Genomic DNA, 26,454 nt, shown 5'->3' on the forward strand with positions numbered 1-26,454 from the left:
GCGGTTGGAGGTTGCTGAGCCCAGAGTCCACCTCAGCAGGATTAGGATTTCTCCTCCCTTACTTGCCGTTTGTCATAACGCCCCGGCGCAGTGATCACATGACCTTTACTGCTCATGCTGCCGTGGCGACGGCGGAGAGGAAGAACAGGCCGCAGGGAGGCTCTTTGGCGTGAACAACGTGCTCAGCAGCTTGCAGCAGTTGAGGGATGTCCGAGTGTTTGACCCTGAGGGACGCCTGTCCAAAGAAGAAATAGCTCTCCTAATTAAGTCCGTCCTCCGACCGCACGCCGGCCAGCTCAGCGACCCCGACTTCGCTGAGGAATGAGCGCTCATACGGGGAAGCGTGCAGCCGGCGTGACGCGGACGTGGCGGATGGCGATTACCTCCACACGAGGACTCATTAGCGATGCGGCCGCATCATCACGTTAGCGCTTGTTGAGGAAAATCCGACCTGACAAGTCTTTAATTGCAGGACGCTTTTCTATTGGCGTGAATGATGTGCACCAGGACCAGGACGCCCCCCCCCCCCCCCCCCCCCCCCGACGTGGAAGGTGGCGGCGTGTTCGGGTAACCCGAGTCCGACACCTCATCAAGTCTCCTCCTCCTCCTCTTCTTGCTCTGTGCTCCAGCGCCCTTGTCATCGTCTCGTGTCCCTCGGCGCCCCCCCATGTCCCACTTCCTCAGCGGGGGAGATTTACCACTTTGCTGAGGCTCGCCGACTTGAAGGCTATTTATTTCCTCGCTCAGACGCCTGGCAGATTGAGAGCTTGATATGGAGGGCGGATCTGGGTTCCCTCCACTGAGGATCACGTCCTCTCCCGCCAGCCCCCCCGCCTGCATCCAGTGTCACATCATTGGTGTGCAAACATGAAAATGAAATGTCATCTTCTGTATCATCAGCATCTGATGGCCACGCCCCCTTCAATCTCCAGCTGCACTGGTCCAGCTGTGGAGCCCACAGTTGGGGGGTCCGGAGCGCCCCCCGGGACAAAGACATTGAAGCCCCCTGGATGGGGGGCGCTGAGCAGAACTGAAATTTGGCGGTGTGATGACAGAAGAGAGGGCGGAGCATCGGCGGCGACTGGCTGAAAGAGATGCCGACAAGCCGGGAAGACAAAAAGCGGCGTGGACATCCGTCTTCCACGCCCGTTTCCCTGGCGACTCTCCAACGGAAGTTGACAGCTGGGAGACGATGATGGCGACGCTTTCATCCCACTGTTTGATTGCACGTCTGCTCCGGGATCGATGGGATGGATGATGGACCACTGGCCCCGCCCCCTAGATGTCACCTCCCAATCATTGGATAACCCTTGTCCGTTCTTCAGTCTAAATTCTTGGAGGCTTCCAACTGTCTGGGAACACTTGAGGGAACTCTTCTGTTCCCTTGGAGTTTGCTTTGGAAGAACTCCAATCCCGCCGCTGTCTCGGTACTGCAAGTACTTCACCCAGTATGCTACCAATGGTGAGCGTACCCTAGGGGGGCCTCCCACCAAGGATTTCATACCAAATCTCATTCACTGAATTTCCCGTGGTATCATAACATCAGAACAGAAGCTGGCCTTCACTTGTTACTTTCTGCAGTCACCTTTGACCTTTTTCTGTCCATTATGTCCTTCATCCTAGCCCTTATCTATGGACGGTCTTGCTGGCCTTCAATGCTAGCGCTCTCTTCAGCTCCTTCCAGGGGGCCATTTTTATTGGTGTGGTACATGTCGGTCTAGATGTAGGTATAAAAGAGGAATAAAAAGCGAGTCTTTACTTTTCTGACCAAAAGCTGCTCCAGTTCCCTTCGTCTCTACTTACATATTCATATTGTGGGTGCCAAACCCCCCCAGTAGGCATGTCTGCTCCCCCAAGGGGAATGGACGTGGAGACCAGAAATTTGTTGTGCTTTTTGTTTCTACTCAATCTGCAAGCTGCAATCACATCACACATGTGCTCCATTAGGGGGGGGCACCTTTTGGGACATGTAGTCTTTCAGTGCTGTTATTATCTTCCATGAGCTGCTCTAACACACACACACACACACATACACACACACTGTGACTGTAGACACTGTAGAGGCTGATCAATACCTCCTCCAGGCCAGATTTCAGTCTGATGAGGCTCTCTGATGTGGAGCGTGGCGCTGGCCGGCCCAGACGTCCCGGGAGAGAAAATGTGAGGGAAAGAGGCTTCATTATGTCCGGCGGCTTCCACTCAATGAGCTCTAATAACTTTAATAAGCTGCTCAGGCGGGCTGGGAGACCAAGCAAGCACGCTGGACGGAGGACGAGGAGGGAAGTCAAAGGAGAGCCGAGGAGACGCATGCATACGTCTCCTTCACGCCATTCCACCACCATCAACTCCTGAAACGCCCCCCCCCAGCAGGTGTGGTCCCCGCCTCCAACACAGGACGAACATGCCTTCACACGGCGTCGCTCATCCAGGAACTTTCCGGACTCCCGGATGACTCATAAGCAGCAGTGCGCCAAAGAAAAGGAAAGCCATTGAGCGGTGATGGTGGGTCTCGCGGCGACGCAGCATCCAGACTGCAGCACATGAAGCTCTTTCTAAATTCCGCTAACCTATAAATATTTCTACATGGAATATTTTGTGAATATATTTAATGAATGTAAATATGGGACGTATTAATTGTAATTAATGAGGAGATAAAGAAAGTTTGATGTATGAATATTTCATACTTCTGATCACACGCGTCCCGGTTGGAAAAGTCAAAGTCGTGACCTCAGACCAGCACCGGCATCATGAATATTCGCTTCCTTGGCCTTTTCTTCAAGGTCACGACCGGGATCAAGTGTAGTATAAAGTGTGTCCAGTGGGAAGAGTGGGTCTTTGTGAAAATACTTAGACTGACTTCTTCATGCCGGTCTTTCACACCCCCATCCACCAAGACGCTTTCAACCATGGTGCTCCAGTGTGATTTCACTTGCTGTAAGAAACTAAAGACAAAAAAAGATATTTCATATTTCATCCCCTGGCGTTTCCATAATTCACTCGCCCACAAGCCCACTTTCATCTGAGAAGTTGGACACGTATCGTCTGCTCTTTCCTTCATGCTAGCGTTCCGCCGGCGAGCGCTGCCACCACCACGCCGCTGTCAGACTGGCATGGCGTGCGGGAGTGACGCGGCCTTGGCAGGAAGCTGATGACTGCTCACCATCAGAATTAGGACTGCATATGAATACTGTGTGATATTATTCCCCAACCTCATTTTATTATCATACAAATGTCACATTTTTGCCATAATATGATAGCTGCTGTTGGGTTTGAAGTACATGGGACAGACGTGGCCATCAAAGAGGCCAGGGCGGTCTGGTACAGTAAGGCTGGTTCAGAACCTCGGTCAGTGCTTGGTAGGTGTCAAACAGGAAGTACAGTAAGGCTGGTTCAGAACCTTGGTCAGTGCTTGGTAGGTGTCAAACAGGAAGTACAGTAAGGCTGGTTCAGCACCTCGGTCAGTGCTTGGTAGGTGTCAAACAGGACGTACAGTAAGGCTGGTTCAGCACCTCGGTCAGTGCTTGGTAGGTGTCAAACAGGAAATACAGTAAGGCTGGTTCAGCACCTTGGTCAGTGCTTGGTAGGTGTCAAACAGGAAGTACAGTAAGGCTGGTTCAGCACCTCGGTCAGTGCTTGGTGTCAAACAGGAAGTACAGTAAGGCTGGTTCAGCACCTCGGTCAGTGCTTGGTAGGTGTCAAACAGGAAGTACAGTAAGGCTGGTTCAGCACCTTGGTCAGTGCTTGGTAGGTGTCAAACAGGAAGTACAGTAAGGCTGGTTCAGCACCTCGGTCAGTGCTTGGTAGGTGTCAAACAGGAAGTACAGTAAGGCTGGTTCAGCACCTTGGTCAGTGCTTGGTAGGTGTCAAACAGTAGGAAGTACAGAAAGGCTAGTTCAGCAAAATAATCCAAAACAAACAGCAAACGGCCCCAGACACAAATGGCCCTGGGCCACACTTTGGACACCCCTGTTTTATGGACTAGAAAGAGAAAGTAATCCACCAAGTCACATGGCACCGGCTGACTGGACAGGTCATTGGTGTCATCATGTCCTTGAGCCTTGAACTGTGGTTGATTCCATCAGTTAATGTGCTCTGCTTCCTTATTCATCAATTCAAAGACACGTTGGACTAATCAGGCCACATTAGCGCCTCCTGCAGGCCTCCTGCAGGCCTCCGTGTTGGCAGCGTCAGCCTCTCCACTCATCACGGCGGGGCGATGATCATCAGAAAAAAAGGCAGTCATCTATTGTCATTCCGCTGAGCAGCTTCACCTGCCAGCCGTCATATTTCATGAGCAATGTGCAGCCCTGCAGCCCGCTTCTTCAAGACCCTGATTTGCTGGAGAACTGTGAAAGATCTCGGTACCGCCGACCCTGTGTTGGGGCGTGCTGAACGCATGACCTCCCCCAGGCCTTCAGCAGGCCTTCCCCGAGCCTCCTCATGACTGGATGTCATGCGAGGCAGCTGATTGGCTGAAACAAGCAGCACAGACGGATTCCAAACATCCCGAGTTCCTATTATTTTGTCCCTGCCTTTTCCCTCTTTCTTCCCTGGCAGGAGGCGTCGCCCTTGAGCACAGCCGGAATGGACTGGTTGCTCCTTGCTGTCCTCCACGCCATCGAGGTTGCCTCTCATCGTGGCCATGTTCTCCTGTTCCTCCATGTCCTCCTCCTGCCGTTCCCTCCTGGCTGAGCACGACACCTTTTGGACCTCTGACGCGGGGCCGGTGGACCGCCGCCCGCTCCGTGGTGTTCCTCCTGCCCATGGCCTTGTGGCCAACCTCCTTACATAGATGGCAACTCAGCCGCTGTCCATGGTTCTTATCCTGTTCCAAGGTACGTGTCATGGCCTGGTGTACACATAGCTCCAAATATGACAGGAAGTAAGGCGTTGTTGAAATGATGTCATCAATGAGGACGTTTGTGTTTGGCATGCAGGATGCTCGCAGATGAGCGGCGGCGTGCTGAGCCGTGGCGCCGGCATTGTGATGGATTGAGAAGAAGAGGAAGACGTGGCGGCGGCGAGCAGCGTTGTTCATCACCCGCTGCACACCAGATAAGCGCACACACACACACTGATCCCCCCCCCCCCCAGAGTAAATTAAAAGACAACATTGTCTCACCTCAGCAAGCTTTAAATCAACTCTTATGCTGGGAATGTATTTATTTACGTTTTGTAGACTTAAGCAGACGTCGGCTTGACATAATCAATCTTTGCTGCTTGTTAATTATCGCAAACATTCCGCCTGCACCACAACACCCCCCCCCTCGCCCCCACACACACACCTTTGCTTTTATCACACAATTTACCTCGTTAGCCTTGGAGAACACCCGCCCGGCCAACACGGCCGTCACCCTTCACCCCAACACACACACACACAATGCAACACGTGACTAAGCACACAAATGGAATATTCCTTCAATATTCCTTGGACATTATCAGGCACATGAGATAATGGTGTATCTCGTGGAGTGTAATCATATGTACGTATCTCATGGAGGAGGGATAGGAACGTACATAGGAACGGAGGAGGGATACGTACGTACATGCAAAGGAGGGATACGTACGTACGAGCAAAGGAGGGATAGGAACGTACGACCAAAAGGAGGGATACGTACGTACGAGCAAAGGAGGGATACGTACGTACGACCAAAGGAGGGATAGGAACGTACGAGCAAAGGAGGGATAGGTACGTACGAGCAAAGGAGGGATACGTACGTACGACCAAAAGGAGGGATACGTACGTACATGCAAAGGAGGGATACGTACGTACGTACGTACAAGTGTTTCAACCACCACACTTGACGGATGAGTCCCATTTGCAAAGACGCCATCACGGCGCCAAGCTAATTGAGGGCGAGGCAACGTCGCCCAAGAAGCGAGTGGGAGCGGAGAGGATGAGGAGAGGATGCCAAGGACGTCTGATTGCTCTTCTTCGTTGGTATTCCTGGTCCACGCCGCCTGATACGAAGCCCATGGAAGTGGCAAAGTGAGCCGCGCAGATCTGACCCACTTCACCAGCAGCTGGTCACCAGAGACGGGAAGGAACACGACGCATGCTCTCATCTCCCGCCAGGGCGACGTGCACACACACGTGCACTCAGCAGCGCCGCCGTTATCATCGTTAACGTTTGGCCTGTCAATCAAAGCACTGGTGGACATACTTTCATATGAAGGACATTCCCTAGTAACGGAAAGGTACATGCTCGTGCTTCGGGTTTGATTCCCGCCAGGACCCCAACACCAGTCCATAGGAGGTGAGGGTGGTGTTGGAACGGAAGTTCTCATCCTAAGTTGTCAGTGTGGCGGTGGCGGCCTTGTTCGTGTCACAGCCACACGGGGCGCACGACCACCCGCTCGGGACGGGATGTTCAATCAGCGTCCGTGTTGGCGCTGACATCTTGATGGAATGTTTTCTATTCACATTCCCAACCTTCCGCCGCGGCCCTTCTCATGTGGCAGTGATGTATTTGGATGGAATTACCTCTGGCCGTGACGGATGGCGCCGTCGCGCTCCGATGTCCTCTCATGAAACATGTTTCACACGTCCCGCGTGTCGCATGCCTACCCACGTGCCTACGTGCCTATGTATCTACGTGCCTACGTATCTACGTACGTACGTGTCTACGTGCCCATGTGCCTACTTACCTACGTACATGCAGCTCCTCCTCCTTCTTCTGTGGGTTTCATACTCTTCACTACACCCTCACACATCTACACTTAACTACACTGAGTACCCTGTCCACACTTAGTACACATACTACACTTAGTGCACTCAGAGTACACTCGGTACACTGTCTATACTTAGTCCAGTTACTTCACTTACTACATTTAGTACACTCCGTACACTATGTACCTTTAGTGCACTTACTACATTTAGTACACTCAGTACACTATCTACACTTAGTACACTTACTAGATTTAGTACACTCAGTACACGATCAACACCAATTACAGGTAGCATGGTGTACTAGGCGTCAGCGCTAGGCCCAGTAGACCAGGAAGAAGCGGCTTGTTTTCCACATTTTGCTCCCTGGCTCAACATGGACTGGGCCCCCGGAATGAGATCCCACAGGGCCGTTTATTGATCGGACGGCCCAGACTGCCCGAGGCGGCGAGCTGCAGGCTTTACCGGCGCGCATCACCTGCGGGGCGGACCCACAAAAAGAACGACACCGCCGCCGGGGAGCAAAGAGCGGCATCCTCCGGGGACGCTGGCGGCTAACCAGCAAATAACGGCAGCTAAAGTCTCACCGGGGAGGATGGGGGGGGGGGCGCACCGCATGATGATGACTTCCTTAATGAGGACAAACCAAGCGGCGGAATGTGACCTCCAGCCAGCACAGCTGCTAACACGCCAGCATCTAATTGGTCACGGCCGAAGGCGCCATGAGCCAGCCATTGCTCTGCATTACGGGACGTCTCCCAAACAAAACGCTGGCCTGAAGCCGCAGCGGAGGGATGATGATCGGCAGCGCCACACGGAAGAAGGCGTGTCCTTCCGTCCGAGGAAGGAAGGCCATTGTGTTGCCATTCATGAGGGGTTTCACTAGGCGGACAAATGTCTTCAGTAAAATGATTAGGGGGTCCCGGACAGCCTCAACAAAACTACCTCTTCTTCTTTTCATCCTCTTCTTCTTCTTCAACACTATGCTGCCTTGCTGCCTTGATGGCTGCATGGCGTGATAGCGCTAGCTTGGCTCATGCTAGCTTGGCTCATGCTAGCTATCAATAGTGCTAGCTTGGCTCATGCTAGCTTGGCTCATGCTAGCTATTGATAGTGCTAGCGTGGCTCATGTTAGCTATCGATAGTGCTAGCTTGGCTCATGCTAGCTTGGCTCATGCTAGCTTGCCGCTGGAACGTCCATGTGCCCGCCGGCCCCCCCACTCGGGACACACACTGGAATAGACACACATTACACACCCACAGTGCAGAGTTCAATAGATGGCATAGTGATAATGATATCCATATATATTGAATATATGACAAAGACATTAGAATTCATCCACTTTCATGAAATATTGATGATGAATTAACGATACTCCTGGGGTGTGTGAACTTTGTCAGTGCGGGTTGCGTACCGAAAGATCTATTACACTTTCTAAAGCAACCCACCCCAATATAGAAAATGACATCACCTTTTTTGCTGCTTTTTAGCATCTTTACAAATATTTTTATTTTTCTATTTTTCCCTGGTAATAGTATGAATTTATTCTCAGGGTATTTTATTATGGGATATTGGAAGTCTTGGAAGTCTGACTTTTCCACAAAATGGAACTTGATCAGATTTTTTTCTCAATATTTTGACTTAATATTCCCTCTTTATTCCCTTTTCCATGTTCGATGCCGTCTTTTCTGTTGTTGTTGTGCGACCACACCCGACAGTCTCTGCAAAGCAACTATTCCCGGCTGTTCCCTTCTCATTGTGCTTCCACGGGAGCCTTCTCGGGTTTGGAATTGGAAAAAAGGAATGTAAATGTGTTTATTTATTCCATCAAGTAGCCAAAAATTAGTCTCATCAAAATGTCAAATGCTCTGCGTGCACCGGGAGTCTTGCTTTGATTTGCATAATGTTTTGTTCAATAATTCATGGCATCGCTGGGGTGCACTCACGTAGGAATGAAGGCGGCGTGACAGGTGAGGCAGGCGGCCATTAAAACCAACCGTGGGAGGGGGGCAAAAAGCTTCTTTATTTAATACTTTAATACTTCAGTGAAGCTAAGATGTTATTTTCTGTCGGAGAAAAACAAAGGAAGTTTTTCCTCAGCTGATGAGTGCCCTTGCCTTCACACACTCGGAAAGTAAGTACATACTGCATACTTACTGAAGTGTACTGAGCGAGGAGGCGGCGAAGGGATACTTGCAGTGACGTTCACGAGCATGTGATGACCACATCCTCCATCCCATTTTTGTACTCCGCTTTTGACCTCCATCTGTTCTTCTCGGTCGTGCCTGCGTTGAGGCGTTGAGGTTCGCCTCCTGGCTTGCGGCGGTGCTAACAGATGCGGCTGATAAGGCGGATGAGGCGTGGCTGATGTTTTTTCCGCCAAGTGTCTCTCAAAGTCTGAACGCGAATGTTTGTTCCTCGTTAGGTCACAGGCAGGTCATCCCGCCTCATGAAAGGCTATCAGACGGATTTACGGGTATGACATCATCATTCGGCACCCCAGGTCACGTCAAGCATTTTAGCGTCATGTGACAATGTATCTCATTGATCGGACGTGACAACAAAAAAGCATAAAATGGCCCTGAAGCCCGAAGTCCAGGAGAAACTGGACTCTGTAGGTTGTGAGAGTAGCGTGAAGAGTAGAGTGGAGATGATGCAAAGATCTCAGAGAAACCAAGGAGCAGGACAAAGAATGACGCTTGAAGGTCCAAGTAGACACGACGAGGACGTCCTGCTGCTGTCCGACTTCCAGGAAGACACCCACCCATGCCAAAGGCCTCTGTCCTGGCTGCTCAGCACCATCATGTTGAAGAGGAACGCAAGGTCCAAAGTCCTCGTGGAGGATGCTCATGTTTGCTGCTGGCCAATTAAGGCTGGCACCTGACCGGTGACGTAGGAGAGAGAGGGGTGGCGCTCCGGTTTCTTCACTTCTCTTCCAGCGAGTTGAGAGGAGAGGAGAGGAGAGAAGAGGAGCACCAGAGCGGAGCCGCTAAGCTGTTGTTCTTTAAAGCGAAACCCTCCCTCCGAGACACCTCATCCCCGCGTGTCCCGCGTGCGTGCGCGATGACTGGAGGATGCGGCGCGGCGCGCGCGAGGACCTCCGGTGAAGAAGTCCGCGAGAAGCTCCCGGAAGTGAGCGGCGGGGAAGCATGAAGCCCCTCCTGCTCCTGCTGCTCTACCTGGACCCCCTGCACGTGCTGTGCGCCCCCGCCACCAAAAGGAGCAAAGCCCCGGCCAGGACCTCCAAGCCCAGATGGCTGAACGGCAGCACCACCGCCGTTCCGGACGGCGGACCGAGCCGCGTCACGCAGCTGCGCGCCCCCGCCCTCCAGCACGACACCTGCCTGGGCTACTACGACGTGAGCGGCCAGTTCGACAAGGAGTTCGCCTGCAACAACACCGACCACCGCTTCTGCTGCGGCAGCTGCTTCCTGCGCTTCTGCTGCGCGGACCGGGCCAAGCGTCTGGAGCAGAGGAGCTGCACCAACTACAACACCCCCGACTGGATCAAGACGCAGCCCCCCTCCCCGGCGCCCACCGGGGACACCTACGACCCCGAGCTGGACCGGACCAACGCCACCGTCTACATCGCCTGCGGCGCCGTGGCGCTCGTCGTCGCCGTCTGCATCTCCGCCAAGGTGGCCTACGACCACGCCACCAAGCCCCCCCAGGAGATGAACGTGCACAGGTGGGTGCGCGACCCCCGCCGACCCTTTTACCGACGTGCCGTGGTAGGGGTGGCCGTGTCCGTGAAGTTTAGAAACATTCCAGTAATGACTTCATCGTTGAGTGCGTGTGCGTGCGTGTGTGCGTATGCGTGCGTGTGTCCAGAGGCAGAAAAATGTGAAATGTCACACATTGTGATGATGATGATGATGATGATGATGGTGATGTTTCAATGGCGGCCCGAGGGGGCTGTGCTCACTGAGCCCAATCAGCGTTAACGCAACACAAACACACAAACTGGCTCTCACGCACGTCAGTACACGTCAATAAGTACAGTGAGTACTTAGTCCCCCAGCTCCCCCCCCCCCACTTTCTTCTAAGGGTTGGCCCACCAACCAAAGTCCAGCCAAGTCCTAGCCCTCCTTAAAGTGAAAGTACACTATCTTCCTCTTCCTCACCAAGCCTGCTGGGGGCGGGGGCAGGGGGTGGGGGGTGCCCGGTGTTGTATGGGGTTGCCCCCATCCAGTGGTTGCCATTCATGGTTAAAAAGGAGAGAGGACAAAGAAGGTAAATACATGGACAGCACTCATGCACACTTAGTACAGTACTCAGTGTACTTATACACGTGGAAGTACTGCATCTGGGAAGTAGTGCCATGCCAGCCGTAGTACTGCGTTGGTGAGGTGGCCGGAAGTAAAGCAGGAGGAGTTACGTACTCGGTGCTGGACTACCCAGCATGCCTTGCAGGCATCTGGAAATGCCAGTTTTAAGTAGCATGTTATATTTGCGCTGAGTTGTTGACTTATGTGATCTTAACTTTTTAAGAGCAACGTGGGCCGCCCCTGGTCGCCATGCACACGGGGGAAGCAGTAGCAGCTTCCTGTCTTGCAGGTCATGGGACCCTCAGAGCTTGACAGTAAACTTTGTCCAGCGTTATTCATTTAGTCCTCAGGCACACACGGGGGGGACAGGAGCGTTGGAAGCATCTGATTGTCCAAAACGCCTCGCCCATGTGTCCCAACACTTTTGTCCACAGGGTGGCTGGATGCTTGCTTGCTGTAGAAGTGCTTAGGTGGTCGGTGGGAGGTCCTTTGGGCTGCTGGGAGGCCGAGCACAATGTTGGTGTCCTCCTGCGTGACCTTCAGCGCGGGAGTAGAAACCCAGATAAATTCCCACGTTTCAACAGGAACTATTGATCAGCCGGGATCCAGCACAGTCAGACTCACGGGGCAGAGTGCTGTGGGGGGGTGGGGGGTGGTCTCGTGTTACAGGCCTCGCAGCGTAGATGGACGCTTTTTCACCAAAATAGAAGCAGGAGAATTAACCACACGTGGACTGCTTACGTGAGGGTGTCCAAGGTGCGGCCCTCCTTGCCACTCATGTCATCATGGAGGGTAATGGTCCGCCCACACATGGATGGGAGTCACCATGTGATGATACGTGGTGTCCCGTACACGCAGGCGTCTCCTCTGCTGGTCTTCCTCCAGCCGAGCCTTCCAAACTGCAACCTTGGCTGCCTGGCTGGGCCAACTGGGACCATCCCAACCAGGCCGCCTGCTTTGCTAAAGTGTGCTTATCCTGGAAGGGAAGCGCTATTAATACTCCCAAAGTCACCCACTAGTGGAAAAGTGGACTGCCTTGTGGCTTGAGGTGGACGCTGACACACTTCAGGCGTCCTTTCGCTGAAGTGCGAGACCGTGTTTATTTGGGGATGGGCTCATGCTAGCTAACCGTCCGTCTCCGTTTCAGGGCCCTGGCTGACATCCTGAGGCAGCAAGGACCCGTTCCCATTTCCCAGTACGAGCACGACAACATGGACGCCATGGACTGCTCGCCCAAAGACGAGACGCCGGTCAGAGCCTCCAAGAACCACTACACGCCCGTCCACAGCAAGTCCTCCAACCACGGTACGTTCCACAGCTAACGTGGGGACCTGGCGGGCCAGCTTGGCGGGCCAGCTTGGCGGGCCAGCTTGGCGGGCCAGCCTGGCGGGCCAGCCTGGCGGGCCAGCCTGGCGGGCCAGCCTGGCGGGCCAGCTAGGCGGGCCAGCTTGGCGGGCCATCTTGGCGGGCCAGCTTGGCGGGCCAGCTAGGCGGGCCAGCTAGGCGGGCCAGCTAGGCGGGCCAGCCAGGCGGGCCAGCTAGGCGGGCCAGCTAGGCGGGCCAGCTAGGCGGGCCAGCCAGGCGGGCCAGCTAGGTGGGCCAGCTAGGCGGGCCAGCCAGGCGGGCCAGCTTGGCGGGCCAGCCTGGCGGGCCAGCCTGGCGGGCCAGCCTGGCGGGCCAGCTTGGCGGGCCAGCTTGGCCTCCTCTGCGCCGTTCCTTTAAGTGCCAGTCTTTCTTAGCGGGGAACGTGAGCCGTCAAATAGTGGAGACCCCGGCCCCACTTGTGCCCCTCCACGCTCTGTGCCGTGGACTGGGCGTTTACCTCCAGCTGGGCCGCCCATCCTCCTACTTTTATCCCCTCTCCACTTTCCTGCTCCAGGGATCATCTCACCAGCTAAGTGGCCTACTATCATGTCCCAGATTTAACGTGTCACCCTCTCCTCTCGTGCCCCCCTTAAACGTGACACCATCCATGCTAGCTCACCAGCTACCAGCGCGCCATTTGACACATTTAAAGACTCGAAAAACACGCTAACACGCTAACACTTACTCTAGTTGCATAAATCATCATCAAGGGTGGGATGGAGTCATACAGGACCAGTGCGGCCATGTTTTAAACCAGGCCCGAAAGACGAGGGGCACGCTTATTCTTGCACCTTCCTACCTGTCAGCAGTCACACACAGCACGCCTTCAAAATAAGAGCTCTGCATGCCACATATTGTGCAATGGAGTAACCATAAAGCCATTGATGATGCCATTGGCTGTTGAAGCACGGCTAGTAGCGACATGCTAGGAGCCAGGCGACGTCCATTTCTGACTTGTCAATATGGAGAAAAAGGGAATTCAGGAAAAATGTCAGACGGCCCTCAATGGCGTACAGTGGAGGGCCGCATCTTCGCTTCATTTGCACACTTCTCCACGCGCAGGTTCCCCAGCATGCCTTGCAGGCTAGAAGAGCGTAAACTACTACTGCTGTGCAAGGATGTTACCCACATACTGTGTACACAGTACAGTATATGTACTACATAGTACATACAGCATGTACTACATACCATGGACGTGGATGTGGCCCGTGTGCTGATCACATGCTTGTTTATCGGCGGGGGAAAATGTTGATGATTCATGAGAACGGTGGTGCGGGGCGCCGGCGGTGATAAACGACGGAGAAGCCAAGCGCCTTATTATCTGCCGGGATGTTCCCGGCCACTGTTTATCAGAGAGGAGCCATCCTCACCTTTGGATAAAAGGCGCCATTAAGATGCAGCATCCTCCACCCGCTGGTTTCTTTCACGGCTACAGCAAGCTCACAGCAAGGCCGTTAGCCGGGTCCGCTAGGGGGCCACCGCTAGGAGGGAGTATTCCCAATGGTAGGAACACACGTGTGAGGCTGATCGGGATGCAGGGGGGTGTCCAAAAGACTCCTTTTTATGGCCTGGAGCACATTGTAAAAATAGCATTGATAGATGACTACAAATGGCCTCTCTGACTGCCAACGCTCCGGGTGGACCCCGCCTCTCCCCCCAGGTCAGCTGGGATAGGCTCCAGCACACCCCCACCCTAGTGAGGATAAGCGGCATAGAAAATTGATAGATGCAAGATAAAAACAAAAAAGTTGTAATCTAATGAGAACGATGACAACAAAGCATATCAGCATTTTAGTAGCAATTTTGGAAACTGAGGTTGCAGAAATGAATTTTATAAAGGAATAAAGTCAGAATTCCACGAAGGGGCCTCGGAGCCAAAACAGCTGTTTTCCATCCGATATGCCGTAGTTTCCTCATTGTGTTTCCAAAGTATGAAATCCCGCCATTAGTCACCACGGGCCCTCGCGGGGGCGGGGGGGAGCGAGCCTTGGACGGCCCTGCCTTCATGGAAATCAGGTGACGGCAGCCATGTGCTGCAACGAGGCGTTCAAGGCCAACACCCCAAAAGTAAGCGTGGTGGATGGTTGGCTTTCTTCTCCACTGAGGAGCTATCACGGCAGCGGCACGGGTCAGACAATGAAGACATCTTGCGTGGGGGGGCCGCACGGCAGCACTGAATCACAGCCAGGAAGCCTGCGGGCCAAACAGTCCTAATAACGCACACACACGCACACACACACGGGCGGCAGGAAGAGCTGTTCGCCAAGGCGAGAGTGAAGGCTTTATGGAAATGCCTGAAGGCCTTTCATTCAGAACTCTTGATTGATATTCAGTCCTGTCTTCATGAAAAGACCGTCACCCAAACAGCTTGGCCGATGAGGTTCAATCCTGTTTTTACATCACGTCTGAAGATGCTCACGCCGAGGAGAACATCAGCTGCTCATCATCAGGAAGAACGGCCTCCGTTCCTCTGGTGTTGTTGCATTTGGAATATTAGGGATTAGGATTAGGGAAGGACTCCTGATGTGTTTACCTCCACACCACGTTTGGTCAGTGCTTTGAAGGTGTTGGTGTGTGTGTGTGTGTGTGCCGGCAGGTCATTATGGGATGGAGAGTCTTCACAGCGGAGGAGCAGACATGCACAACTTCATCTCGTCCGGCTTCGTGACGCTCGGCCGCGGCCACCTGAAAGGTAACGTGCTAGCTGGAGGTAACGCCGTCACGTGACGGCTGAGTGGCTGGAAGTGACATCTTGCACACTCCGTCACGTACGTCCACGCTCGGCCAAGTGACGCGTCCTCGCTCGGTAGGCGAGCGTGAACGCCGCATGCCGCCATTGTTCTCCCACTCTGATTCGTCAGCGCCAAGACTCGTGTTGTTGTTGTCGTTACAGCGCAGCGCTCCATGGACGAGTCAGCACCCGTGTCCTGGCAGGCCGATCTGGACCTCCCCGTCTCCTACGGTATGTCCTCCCCCCAAGTTCTTCCTCCGCGTGACGCGCTTGCTAATGCATTAACCCGCCCACCTGAGGGGAGGGGCGGGGCCTTGTGTCGTCTTTGCACTTTCTATTCTTGTCTGGTGTGGACCAATCCTGACCTGCCGAGTCCAATCATGTCCCCGTTTAAAAGTCCAGTGATGGATGCCATCACAGCTTATAACAACAGAAAAACACAAAACGCTAGCTAACCCAAACCTCAGTGGAAACACATGCAGGCGAGCATGAGGTTAGCTACTGGCCAGCAGGAAGTTGGCTAAAGGCTAGCAGGAGGCTAACCAGGCTAGCAGAGGTTCTAATGACGTTGAGCGTTTTCCCGTCCCACAGTTGTCTTGTGATGGCGTGTTCCTGGTATGGACCGTGTGTGATTTCGGAGCGTGTCAGCCACCGTACTTTGACCTTTCAGAACAGCAGGCCGTCATTTTCTACCTTTTACATTTCTAACAAGAATAAAAGTCATTTGCAATCAATAGCAGCACTCCTAAATTACTCTAAAATCCTCACAACTTGACTAAATAATGAAATTAGCATTTGAAAAGGCTACACACACACACACACACACACACACACACACACACACACACACACACGCTATTGAATGGTCCAAGTGATGAAATGCCAAAGTGCTGGCTGAATATTTCAGCTCCCAGAGAGAAAATAATATGACATTTAAACAATAACTTTATAACAATAACGTCTTTTATGTTTTGCTAGCAATCACTTTCATGTTTTCGGGTTGTTGAAATATTTTGTGATCGGCTGCTGGACTCGTGGGGCGCTCCGTGCCTTGTGGTTGCGATGTGTGCGTTGGGGTCGGAGAGCCAAACGGGTCCTCACCTGAGGGTCGTGGCGCTGGGGAGCAGAAGAACGGAGAGAAGCCTTAGAGACGCATGTAGAGAAGAACGTAGAGAAGAACGTAGAGACACAAAGAACATGTCTTGGTCTTGGACAAAGTGTGACATAGCGAGGGACGACAGTCCCCAAAAGTATCTCAGCTTAGATTTGTGGCTAGTAGTTTTTTGTGCATCTTTTGTCATGTTTGCCATAGGTCTGTGTGTAATTGTATTTGGAGGCTGTGCGGAGGGTCAGGGTCACTTTGGACACGCCCCCAACGTAGAATGATCATCATGTAGAATCGCCACAGCAGCATCCATTGGAAAGGTGTGTGTGTGTGTGTGTGTGTGTGTGTGTGTGTGTGTGTGTTGCGGTGCCACAAAGTGAATGTATCAGCAGCGCTACACGACAAGAGGAATCCTGTTAGCATGCAGATTAGTCTTATCTGCGGCGCACCTGTCAATATCATTTATGAGAGGACGCCAAGGACGGGACGTGGACGTGGACGTGGACGTGGACGTGCTGCTGTCAGCCACAACAACAACACACAAACACACCAGGAGTGTATTGTGATGCCAAGGGCTGGCTGTGATACATGAGCCGCCGCTCGCCGGCCACGTGGGACCCAAGGAGGAGGAGGAGGAGGAGGAGCAAAGGAGTATCGGCCTTTGTGAAAGATGCTGCTGATTCCCTTTGAGAAAGACACAATCTGGACAGGAGGGAAGGAGAGAAGGAGAGAAGGAGGGAAGGGGAGAAATTGTAACAATGCTTGGAGACCCCCGTTTATGGCCGCCCATTGCTTCTTCCAGACCCGACTCTCTGACATCAATTTGTGCTAAGAAGGATTCCCTATTTCGACCTGGAATATTTAGTTAGTTGAACATTAGGAAGGCACCTTCGAAATACACCTTTAACACTAGAGTCCTCTCACGTCAGCTAACACCCCTATACAGTGAAGAAAATAAGTATTTGAACACCCTGCTATTTTGCTATTTCTCCCACTTAGAAATCATGGAGGGGTCTGAAATTTTCATCGTAGGTGCATGTCCACTGTGAGAGAGATAAACTAAAAAGAAAAATCCAGAAATCACAATGCATGATTTTTTAACAATTTATTTGTGTGATACAGCTGCTAATAAGTATTTGAACACCTGAGAAAATGAATGTTAATATTTGGTACAGTAGCCTTTGTTTGCTATTACAGAGGTCAAACGTTTCCTGTAGTTTTTCACCAGGTTTGCACACACTGCAGGAGGGATCTTGGCCCACTCCTCCACACAGATCTTCTCTAGATCAGTCAGGTTTCTGGGCTGTCGCTGAGAAACACGGAGTTTGAGCTCCCTCCAAAGATTTTCGATTGGGTTCAGGTCTGGAGACTGGCTGGGCCATGCTAGAACCTTGATATGCTTCTTACGGAGCCACTCCTTGGTTTTCCTGGCTGTGTGCTTCGGGTCGTTGTCGTGTTGGAAGACCCAGCCACGACCCATCTTCAATGCTCTGACAGAGGGAAGGAGGTTGTTCCCCAAAATCTCACAATACACGGCCCCAGTCATCCTCTCTTTAATGCAGTGCACTCGTCCTGTCCCATGTGCAGAAAAACACCCCCAAAGCATGATGCTACCACCCCCATGCTTCACAGTAGGGATGGTGTTCTTCGGATTGTACTCTTCATTCTTCTTCCTCCAAACACGCTTATTGGAATTATGACCAAAAGGTTCTATTTTGGTCTCATCTGACCATAAAACTTTCTCCCATGACTCCTCTGTATCATCCAAATGGTCATATGCAAACTTAAGACGGGCCTTGACATGTGCTGGTTTAAGCAGGGGAACCTTTCGTGCCATGCATGATTTCACATCATGACGTCTTAGTGTATTACCTACAGTAACCTTGGAAACGGTGGTCCCAGCTCTTTTCAGGTCATTGACCAAGTCCTGTCGTGTAGTTCTGGGCTGATTCCTCACCTTTCTTAGAATCATTGAGACCCCACGAGGTGATATCTTGCATGGGGCTCCACTCCGATTGAGATTGACCGTCATGTTTAGCTTCTTCCATTTTCTAATGATAGCTCCAACAGTGGACCTTTTTTCACCAAGCTGCTTGGTAATTGCTCCGTAGCCCTTTCCAGCCTTGTGGAGGTGTACAATTTTGTCTCTGGTGTCTTTGGACAGCTCTTTGGTCTTCGCCATGTTACAAGTTAAAGTCTTACTGATTGTATGGGGTGGACAGGTGTCTTTATGCAGCTAACGACCTCAAACAGGTGCATCTGATTCAGGATGATACATGGAGTGCAGGTGGACTTTTAATGGGCAGACTAACAGGTCTTTCAGGGTCAGAATTCTAGATGATACACAGGTGTTCAAATACTTATTTGCAGCTGTATCACACAAATAAATTGTTAAAAAATCATGCATTGTGATTTCTGGATTTTTCTTTTTAGTTTATCTCTCTCACAGTGGACATGCACCTACGATGAAAATTTCAGACCCCTCCATGATTTCTAAGTGGGAGAAAAAGCAAAATAGCAGGGTGTTCAAATACTTATTTTCTTCACTGTATGTATAGGCTCCCATACGTTAGCATTGCTAACTCTGTATTAACTCCAAGTCGTTCATATTTGGTCTTTATTCCCATCATTTTTTCCCCTTTTTATTGTGGAAAGCTGTGAGGAGCAGCGTGTAGGCAACGACTTGGTCATCTAAAATGGGCTCGCTTGAGCTTTTAGCCGAGGTCGTTTGGTGTGTCCTGTCCCACCTGATGTTGGCCACTTCCTTAGATACGTGTTGCCCGTACATGGTTGATCCAGATGATTCTGATTGACAGGTGGGATGTTACCAGAAAGTCCACGTCTCTGGGGCACGAGTCCATCTCGTCGCCAGTGTGTCGCCACGTTCTCGCTTGAATAGGAAACGGAACGGCGGCGCCGTCAGATCCCGCGTGTCTGTGGGCGCTTGGAGAGGAAAGGACGCGCGCGGCTTCCTGTCCGGAAGCGCACGACAGGCCCGTCGCACAATGACTGGCGGTGCCGCCAACTGTGAAATTAATTGAACCCGCGATCCGGAGGCTGGAGGACGCCACCCGGCCCCGAGGAGACGAGCGAGCGGCCGAGCTGGCGTGACAGAGAAACACTTGAACACAAACGCTGATTGCTTTTCTGGTGGCTTTGAACGCGGGAGACGGGACAGAGGTTCCGTTTGCTTCGCGTGGCTTGCTAGCAAAGCCGCTAACGCTCTTATTGTTTTCCAGTCTCGTGAATTGTGTGGCGGTATTATGCACGTTATGACAGTCATGTCCAGCATCTGGCTGTGGCTTCGCTGCTCACTGCTGCGACACAGGAAGCTAAACAGCTAGTCCACATGGAGCTTGGGGGGTTACATTAAAAGCATACATTAAAGCATACATTAAAAGTCATGCTAAAAGACGTTAAAGCATACATTAAAAGACATTATGTCATGCTAAAAGATGTAAAATCATACATTAAAAGACATTATGTGATGCTAAAAGACGTTAAAGCATACATTAAAAGACATTATGAGATGCTAAAAGACGTAAAATCATACATTAAAAGACATAATGAGATGCTAAAAGACGTAAAATCATACATTAAAAGACATTATGAGATGCTAAAAGACGTAAAATCATACATTAAAAGACATTATGTGATGCTAAAAGACGTTAAAGCATACATTAAAAGACATTATGTCATGCTAAAAGATGTAAAATCATACATTAAAAGACATTATGTGATGCTAAAAGACGTTAAAGCATACATTAAAAGACATTATGTCATGCTAAAAGATGTAAAATCATACATTAAAAGACATTATGTCATGCTAAAAGACGTTAAAGCATACATTAAAAGACATTATGTCATGCTAAAAGATGTAAAATCATACATTAAAAGACATTATGTCATGCTAAAAGATGTAAAATCATACATTAAAAGACATTATGTCATGCTAAAAGATGTAAAATCATACATTAAAAGACATTATGTCATGCTAAAAGATGTAAAATCATACATTAAAAGACATTATGTCATGCTAAAAGATGTAAAATCATACATTAAAAGACATTATGTCATGCTAAAAGATGTAAAATCATACATTAAAAGACATTATGTGATGCTAAAAGACGTTAAATCATACATTAAAAGACATTGTGATGCTAAAAGACGTTAAATCATACATTAAAAGACATTATGTGATGCTAAAAGACGTTAAATCATACATTAAAAGACATTATGTGATGCTAAAAGACGTTAAAGCATACATTAAAAGACATTATGTCATGCAGGAAGCGGTTGTTTGTGGGAAGGTAACGATAGCAAATACTTCTTTCAAGTACTTTTTAAAGCGCCGGCCAAAGTGGGCGAAGCCCGGGGGGGTTGTGTTTTGTCCCACACGGTGCAGAGTGGGACGTCTCCATTTAAGCCCGCCGTGTCCCTGAAGCGCACAATCTGTGCTGGCCCACATGAGGCCAACATCCTGCAGCTTTTTGGGTCATATTGCAGCAGCGCAGCGGCGGGACTCAGCGAGTCTCATGACAAAGATCCAAAGTGTTCCAGGTCAAATCCTCATGCTGAATAAGAGCTGGTACCACTCACAGCTGCTCTTCTTCTTCAATTGCGTTTGTCCGACCCGGCCCCCGGCCCCCAGCACGCCCACCTACGTATGCTCAGAGATACCATGTCATGAAAGTCATTTGGAGAGTCAAGTGCTGAGGGAACAGCGTGTTGACCCACATTTCCCATCTTTGCTGTACCACATGTACACCTATACACCCCCCACCCCCCCCCACCCCCACGCTATCTTGTTTTGGAGTCTTTCATCCGAGCCTAGAAGATAAGGATTGAAAGACAGCAGATAGAATCTCATGAGCCGATGCTGAACGTGAAGTGGAAGGCGTGCTTTCAGAATCCGTGAGCGTAGCGGAGGAGTCATGTATTCCTGATAGCGTGTGACATAATTGATGACCCGGCTGACCTTGAGGGAAACAAAGCGTGCCTGTGATCAATTCCAGCAGCAGGCTTTTAAGCTCATTCCTCTTGATATCTGCCACGCATGCTAACGAGCTCATTAGGGTGGCGGCCCGGCCGCATGCAAACACGCTTTATCCCCGCTAATGTACCCTTCACGCAGCCTGCGGGAGCCAAGGTTGTGTTTGTTTGTGGTGTCTGCCATCTTTGGACAAGTGGAGGATGGTTCTTGTTGCGTTCCTGGTGGGGGTCACCAACCTGCGTGTGTGTTCTTTACACATTCTCACCTTTTCAGCCTTTAAAGGTCCTTTTTTGTCTTGTCAGGGCTTTTATTTACGCAAGCAGAAGCTTTCTTGCTTGCAAAGGCCAACTTGTCTTTGCTGCGCTCACGCCTCGGACGGGTCTCATTGGGCCCTCGTGAGCAGAAAGCTGACTAGGCTGCCTGTGGAACTATGGCCGTGGAACTTCTTCAGGGACTTCAGGGGAAGTCACGTGACTGTCGGACAACTGTGCCGAAAGCTCGACGCCACTTTGCCACGTTTGGTACAACCAGTCAGTATTTTAGCCTTGAGTGACGGCTCAGATTCTACCCTACGCTGCCGTACCGTACTCTGACGAACCATACTCTACCATACCGTACCATACTCCACCATACCATACTCTACCATACTGTGCTATACCATGCACTATTATACTTTACCATACATACCATACTCTACCATACTGTGCTATACCATACACTATTATACTTTACCATACATACCATACTCTACCATACCAAATTATACCATACCATACTCCACCATACTGTACTATACCATACCATACTCTACTATACCATACTGTGAAGTATACTATACTAGTATACTATACATACTATATCAAATTATATCATACCATACATCATATTACACCACACTGTAAAATAGCATAGCATATAGCATATTATACTATACCATATCCTACTGTATCATACCATATGTATCATAGCATATGACAGTATACCATATCCTACTGTATCATAGCATATGTATCATAGCATATGACAGTATACCATATCCTACTGTATCATAGCATATGACAGTATACCATATCCCACTGTATCATACCATATGACAGTATACCATATCCTACTGTATCATACCATATGACAGTATACCATATCCTACTGTATCATAGCATATGACAGTATACCATATCCTACTGTATCATACCATATGACAGTATACCATATCCTACTGTATCATAGCATATGACAGTATACCATATCCTACTGTATCATAGCATATGTATCATAGCATATGACAGTATACCATATCCTACTGTATCATAGCATATGTATCATAGCATATGACAGTATACCATATCCTACTGTATCATAGCATATGACAGTATACCATATCCTACTGTATCATACCATATGTATCATAGCATATGCAGCATAGCAAAAATATTAGCAACTTTCTTTTTCAAGATGGCTGTTTTCATGACAGCGGACGAGCAGCAGAAAGTGATACCAAATTAAATTTCCTCTAAGAGCACTTGACCTGCTTATGTGTGTTGGGGGGGCGGGGGGGGGTTCTCACTAAATGAGATCTGTGGGTCGGCGCTGCTGGCCCACTTTGTCATGTAACACAGTCAAGATCAACTTCTCCTCTTCTCCTTTCTTCCTGGTTCTTCCTGGTTCTTCCTGTTCTCATGGTCTTTCACGCTCCAGCAGCTCAAGATAACACGTGGACCTTCCTTCTCCTGCTCCGCTCTTCCTCAATGACCAGCGTTCCCTGGAATACAGGGACAATCCAGTGTTGTCCGTGTAGCCCCGCGTCCCCGAAGAGCCGCAGCTCACTTACAAAAAACCAGTAGAAGATATTTGGGTCGCTCCCTCCTCCCTGCAGAACAAAGTACATGTGCTCCATTTTACCAGCACTTGGACTTGGACTTGGACCCGTTCACCACACCACCATCCTTCATCTTGTCATTCATATCCTCGTTCACTTGCACTCTTACACTTGGCTTTCTGGCTGCAGAAGTGCACACTTGCACACTTGGCCCTCTGTCTGCAGAAGTGCACACTTACACTTGGCCCTCTGTCTGCAGAAGTGCACACTTACACTTGGCCCTCTGTCTGCAGAAGTGCACACTTACACTTGGCCCTCTGTCTGCAGAGGTGCACACTTGCACACTTACACTTGGCCCTCTGTCTGCAGAAGTGCACACTTACACTTGGCCCTCTGTCTGCAGAAGTGCACACTTACACTTGGCCCTCTGTCTGCACAGGTGCACACTTGCACACTTACACTTGGCCCTCTGTCTGCAGAGGTGCACACTTGCACACTTACACTTCTGGCTGCAGAAGTGCACACTTGCACACTTACACTTCTGGCTGCAGAAGTGCACACTTGCACACTTACACTTCTGGCTGCAGAAGTGCACACTTGCACACTTACACTTGGCCTTCTGGGTCTGTGTTTTCCGCTGGTCAGGTTAGAAGTGCGGACGGGATCGCTGACTTCCATGAGAGCTCCATCGCAGCCGCCAGGTTGAGGTTGATGAGGCGTGTCTAATGACCCACTGACGGACAGCTGTCAATCATAAATATCACACTTCAGGAGGTCGCTGGCGGGCTGTCTGTTAGTCGGCGCACGCGATGTTTGGTCCAGAAGGCGGGACAAAGGTCTCCCTCGCTGACCGTGAGGCAAGCTTCAGACGTCCGTCGCCGATGATGTCATGACGCGATGTCACGTGACCTGCAGGGCGAGGCTAGCGGCAGCTTTGTGTGATGTTACTTCCGGGCTAACAAGGAAGACATCAGATAAATCTGTGCTTATCCTCGTCCCTCTCGTCCTCACCTGAGACACAACTTCCTGTTTCATCAAACCCAACTGTGGTGGTCTTTGCAAGAATGCTATTGATGCGAAACCCTTTGACCCCCCCCCCCTCCCCAGGTGAGCAGCATCACCATGACTACCAGCACAGCCACCTGGACCTCACAGCCGCCCTCACGCCTCAGCTGGGTAAGAACCTGTTGTTGCTCTTGCTGATGGTTGCTACTATAGGCTGTGATGCTAGTGTGATGTCACGGAGGGGGAGGAGCCTTTAGAGGCGTGCCCATATCCTGTCATTGACGCTTCTTCTTTGGCTTTGTCAGCAAGCAGACACGTGCGTCACGGTGAGTCATACACATGCACGTTGTGTGGATGTGTATCTGCTTCCTGCTTCCTTCCTGCTTCCTGCTTCCTGCTACACACGCACACGTGCACAAACACACACATCTCATCGCCATCTTTGTGTGTCCTCACCCCAGACCCCGCCCACATCTCCATCCCGCCCCCTTACCAAGCCCACATTTGACCCAACAGTTGCTGACGCCTCGCCCCTCCCCAGCTTGTGGAAGCTCCGCCCACACCGCCATACTGACCGCTCTGCTTTGCCTGCCCCCCCCCTACAGAGAGACCGCAGCGGAGCAACAACATCCTGACGGCCGCCACCGAGCCGTACGACCTGTCGCTGTCCAGATCCTTCCAGAACCTCAGCCACCTGCCCCCCTCCTACGAGCTGGCCCTCCAGTCCGACTTAAGTAAACCACCTCTGCCCTCGGCGACTCCCACACGACCTCAATCACACATTAAAAGACAGGAAGTGAGGCTAAAAGATGTTAGATCACGTTAAAGGGGTTGTTTTGTGCGGCAGGTGACAAGGACGTGGACGACTTCTACGGCAGGAAGCATCACCACGGCGGTCGAGGCCACGCCCACATGGTGAAGTTGAACGACCCCCCCCAGCATCACCAGCAGCGCCAGCGGCCTCGGCGCGTGCAGCGGGCCATGTCCCAGGACCACGTCCTGTCCCCGCCCAGGACGCCGCGGCGCAACGACTACGGCCTGTCCTCGTACGGTGCCGTGGCGGCGGCGGCGTACGGGAGCAGCCGCCACCTTTCGGACGAGCAGCTGCTGTCGGCGGACCGCCTGCACTCCCAGGATCCTCTGCTGTCGCCCGCCCTGCGGCGAGACAAGTTCCGGGAGAAGGCCATGGCGCGTGCCATGTCGCACGCCGACATGCTGCACGCCGACATGCTGCTCCCGCCCACGCCCGTCATGGACCGCCACAAGATGACCAAGATGCACTCTCAGCCCGGCGACGCCTACAACACGCTGACGCTCAGCCAGCACGCCAGCGCCACCAAGAGGCAGGCCTTCGCCTCGCGCCGGACGCACACGGTGGACCACCTGCAGTTCATCCCGGGCCACCACCACCACCAGGCGTACCGCGGCGGCAAGAACGAGGTGACCGTCTGACCTCTTCCCGCTCCTCAGCTTCCTGACGGCCATCATCAAAAAGGGCTTTGAGCGGGGCCATGGCGAGGAATCCTCCATTTTCTAACTGGAAGCTGTGAGGCTTGAGTTGGCCCCGCCCACCAGGGGGCGGGCTGGAGGGTTAACAAGCACAACGGTTAGCGTTCCGCTAGCAAACGACTGTAAATACGCTTCTCGCTTCATTCTAGAACCTTCTTTCAACTTAGATAAGGCTCCGCCCACATGGACCTCACCTGTTTAGCTTTGTTCTTCTTCTGGCGTTTGGGCCTGCTTGTGTCCGTGTTTGCAGGAAGCATCACAGCAGACCAAAGTCTGGGACACGCATCCGTCCCAGAGGAGACGCGGCTTCATTAGCCCCGCCCCCTCCTCTGTTCAGCCAATCAGCACATCCTCATGTTTCATCCTTGTGCTGAGTCACGGTTCTGTTCGGACTTTGAAATAAAGGGATTCACTTTGATGACCGCTCCTGTGTTTGTCTTTACTGACGGACATTGAACGTGTCTCCAGAGTCAGTGAACGCAGCACCACCGGACCGACCCGGTTTCTTCAGGCCAGACCTGCTTTACATCCGCTGACTGTTTGCGTCCACTCACTCAGCGGGTTCCAGGTTCGGATCCTTCGCAGCGAGTTCTGCCTTGCAGCTCCTAGGAGGAACCCAGGATGAGCTTCTGGTCCGAAGCCAAATGCCGCACATCATGTCTGTCCATAAATGTCTGCTGGCGTGACCTTTGGAAGACGTGTGAACTTCACGCTGTCCTCCCTCCAAGGTGTCAGACGGGTTCTTGACAGGCTCGCCTCGTCTCTAGCTGATGGGGTCAGAAGATGCCGAGGCGAGGTTGCTCCACGGATGGACCAAACAGGAAGAGGTTCCTTCATGAAGAACCAGAAACATGCCAGGGCTGATGCCGACGTTAGCCAGCACGGGGTGGAGCTACCAGAATAGTTGGTGACACCATCAGGTACACAACATGACAGTAGTTGGTGTGCGGGTCAGAAAGAACAGACCTACCAAATCCTAACCACTACTCCTTAG

At 51.4% G+C, this 26,454-nt stretch overlaps 1 protein-coding gene across 2 annotated transcripts; it reads left to right on the forward strand.

Moving 5' to 3' along the window:
- The first annotated feature begins 9,299 nt into the window (after nucleotides 1-9,299).
- On the forward strand, nucleotides 9,300-25,878 carry shisa6a (shisa family member 6a). 2 transcript variants are annotated; one of them, XM_078797364.1, is made up of 8 exons: nucleotides 9,300-10,356; nucleotides 12,084-12,241; nucleotides 14,898-14,993; nucleotides 15,195-15,263; nucleotides 24,054-24,122; nucleotides 24,257-24,277; nucleotides 24,557-24,685; nucleotides 24,799-25,878. In XM_078797364.1, the coding sequence occupies exons 1-8, from the start codon at nucleotides 9,818-9,820 to the stop codon at nucleotides 25,401-25,403; spliced, it is 1,686 nt and encodes a 561-aa protein (XP_078653490.1). In that variant the 5' UTR covers nucleotides 9,300-9,817; the 3' UTR covers nucleotides 25,404-25,878. The 2 variants fall into 2 exon arrangements, with proteins under 2 accessions (XP_078653490.1, XP_057904473.2); XM_058048490.2 differs by lacking the exon at nucleotides 24,257-24,277.
- The last annotated feature ends 576 nt before the right edge of the window (nucleotides 25,879-26,454 follow it).

Source organism: Doryrhamphus excisus, linkage group LG16 (genome assembly GCF_037039965.1).
Source record: "Doryrhamphus excisus strain RoL-2023G ecotype Guam linkage group LG16, RoL_Dexc_Guam_v1.1, whole genome shotgun sequence".
In the NCBI taxonomy this organism is placed as follows: Eukaryota; Metazoa; Chordata; class Actinopteri; order Syngnathiformes; family Syngnathidae; genus Doryrhamphus; species Doryrhamphus excisus.

What these genes read in the sequence shown, in the direction of transcription:
- shisa6a (XM_078797364.1), top strand. Translation starts at nt 9,818, where the DNA reads ATGAAGCCCCTCCTGCTCCTGCTGCTCTACCTGGACCCCCTGCACGTG. An exon ending in CAGCAAGTCCTCCAACCACG is followed by an intron (nt 12,242 to 14,897) that starts GTACGTTCCACA and finishes GTGTGCCGGCAG; the next exon opens with GTCATTATGGGATGGAGAGT. An exon ending in CGCCCTCACGCCTCAGCTGG is followed by an intron (nt 24,123 to 24,256) that starts GTAAGAACCTGT and finishes TGGCTTTGTCAG; the next exon opens with CAAGCAGACACGTGCGTCAC.